This window comes from Numida meleagris, unplaced genomic scaffold (genome assembly GCF_002078875.1).
Source record: "Numida meleagris isolate 19003 breed g44 Domestic line unplaced genomic scaffold, NumMel1.0 unplaced_Scaffold1077, whole genome shotgun sequence".
Taxonomy (NCBI): Eukaryota; Metazoa; Chordata; class Aves; order Galliformes; family Numididae; genus Numida; species Numida meleagris.
Genome location: NW_018362864.1, coordinates 3948 through 5833, shown reverse-complemented (window position 1 = coordinate 5833; position 1886 = coordinate 3948). Strand labels below are relative to the sequence as shown.

At 59.1% G+C, this 1886-nt stretch overlaps 1 protein-coding gene across 2 annotated transcripts; it reads right to left on the bottom strand.

Annotated features, from left to right (window-relative positions):
* Positions 1-35: 35 nt before the first annotated feature.
* LOC110390445 (coiled-coil domain-containing protein 81-like) lies at positions 36-1880 on the bottom strand. Of its 2 annotated transcripts, XM_021381767.1 has the most exons (3): positions 1501-1880; positions 1305-1418; positions 36-1188 (listed from the first exon to the last, which is right to left on the bottom strand). In XM_021381767.1, exons 1-3 carry the CDS (start codon positions 1804-1806, stop codon positions 376-378), a joined length of 1233 nt encoding a protein of 410 aa, XP_021237442.1. In that variant the 5' UTR covers positions 1807-1880; the 3' UTR covers positions 36-375. The 2 variants fall into 2 exon arrangements, with proteins under 2 accessions (XP_021237442.1, XP_021237443.1); XM_021381768.1 differs by having other exon boundaries at positions 36-1418.
* Between the last annotated feature and the right edge of the window lie 6 nt (positions 1881-1886).

The window sequence follows — 1886 nt, the reverse complement described above, 5'->3', positions numbered from 1 at the left end:
GATCAGGCTCAGCCCCTGGGGCCTTCCTTCAGCTCCGCGCTCCTGCCCCTCGCCTCTGCCGGCCTGCCGGCACTGCTTTGGCCCTGAAGGTCCAGCGGCCCCGAACTTGTGGCAAAAACAGCCTGGAGACCTGTGGAGACCCAAGGCCTCTGCTGTCAGGGATGCAGAATGGCCGTGTTCCTCTCTCACAGCCCCTGGTCAAAATCAGTGTGCTGTGCCAGGTGGCAGGCCGGGAGGCGAGAAGAGACAGGGAAGGTGTGCAGCACCCTCCATCTCCTGCAGAGGAGCTGAAGGAGCGGACAGAGATGTGGAACGATGGCACCCCAAGGGCTCTGCTCCAGATGGCTGCACACTCAGAGGCTTTTGCTCCCCTCCCTATGGAAGCACGCAAGACCAGGCTGGATTGGGCTTGGAGCAACCTGGTCTAGAGAGAGGTGTCCCTGCCCAGAGCAGCGGGCTTGGAACTAGATGATCTGAATGGTCCCTTCCAAGCCAAAGCTTTCTATCATTCGATGGTTCTATGATTTGTGCCATCTCAAGCAGCACAGTCCCTGCAGCAAGGCAGAGCCGGCACCTGCAGCGCTCTCTTAGAGTCTTCCGTCGCAGGGAGTGCTGCGCTGGGCTGGGCTGGGCTGGAGGAGCTGGTTCCTTTTGTCCCACTATCTTTGTCCCGGGGGGTCTGCCTGCACCCGGTGGGAGCACGCTGCAAACAGACACCAAGAGGAGTGTGCAGGAGCATGGGGCACCTTGGTCTCCCCTCGTGCTCCCACAACCATAAAGATGGGCTCCGTTGCAATGTGGAGAGACCCCTGAAGGGAGAAGAGCTTCTGTGACCCATAGGGATCGGGATTCAGCACCCCAAGAGATGGGGGACCGGGGTGGAAAATGAAGCTGGCGTGTCTGCCTTGGGCAATCATGCTGTGCGCTTGCCATCCCTTGAGAGAACGGCCCCCACTGGGACGCATGTGTGTCAGGAGGCTTTCTGAGTCCCGACAGCTGGCAGGTCCAAAGGGGAGGTGACTCCGACATGAGCTCACGCATCTCCTTCCTCATTTTGCCCAAGGCTCTCACCTGGCAGAAGGCTTCTTGGACGCATCCTGCTGCCTCCTGCCTGGCTCGCAGCTCAGCAGCACGGAGAGGGGAAGCGTCTTCTGCCTCTGCAGCAGCCTGATGGCAGGGCCCCTGGAACTAGGGAAGGAAGAAGCTCTTCAGAGCAGCCCCACAGGCACGGCATGCGAACCTGGATCTGGTCACCCGGCACGGGACAGGGCCCACCTCCGCACAGCAGGGTCCTGTTCCCTCACCTCTGCTGATCTTGTCAAAATAGCGAGGCCGTGCAAGAACAGTGCCAGGCTTTCTGCAGGAGCAGGGATCCAGGAAATCTCGTTGGCCAGTGGAGAAAGCCGTGGGGGCAAGCACTGGGAAAGGCATTGGACTGGCCTACCACATCCAGGCAGGCCAGCCGTGATCCGATGGCACACCCTCAAAACCTCAACTTACGCTGTGGAGCGCTGCAATCGGTCTTGCATTGCTTTCCGGCATAGCAGTGCAGTTGTAGTAGAACGTCATGCAGAGGAAGTCATCTTCGCACGTCAGAACGCCCAAGTCCTTGAAGGCGAACGAGACGTGCACCTTGTCCTTCAGGAAGAGGCAGTACAAGAGGATGGTCTCTTGCACACAGAGCTGCACCACGTGCAGCGGGAAGGCGGTGGCTCGCGCTAGCTGCCAGTAGTTCAGCGGCTCAACCTTGACACAGTCTGCAAGCAGAACGAACGTCCTCAGTGCCACAGCAAGCCACATTTCCATGCAACATGCATCATGAAACCCCAAAGACAAGGGCCTTTAGAGAATCAGCTCTTGGGGTGCGGTTCTTTTTGGAGGAACTC

Coding starts and splice junctions, on each gene's coding strand:
- LOC110390445 (XM_021381767.1), bottom strand. CDS start 1,806: ATGGAAATGTGGCTTGCTGTGGCACTGAGGACGTTCGTTCTGCTTGCA. Junction 1,419..1,500: donor CGATTGCAGCGCTCCACAGC/GTAAGTTGAGGT, acceptor TGCCTTTCCCAG/TGCTTGCCCCCACGGCTTTC. Junction 1,189..1,304: donor TTTTGACAAGATCAGCAGAG/GTGAGGGAACAG, acceptor TTCCTTCCCTAG/TTCCAGGGGCCCTGCCATCA.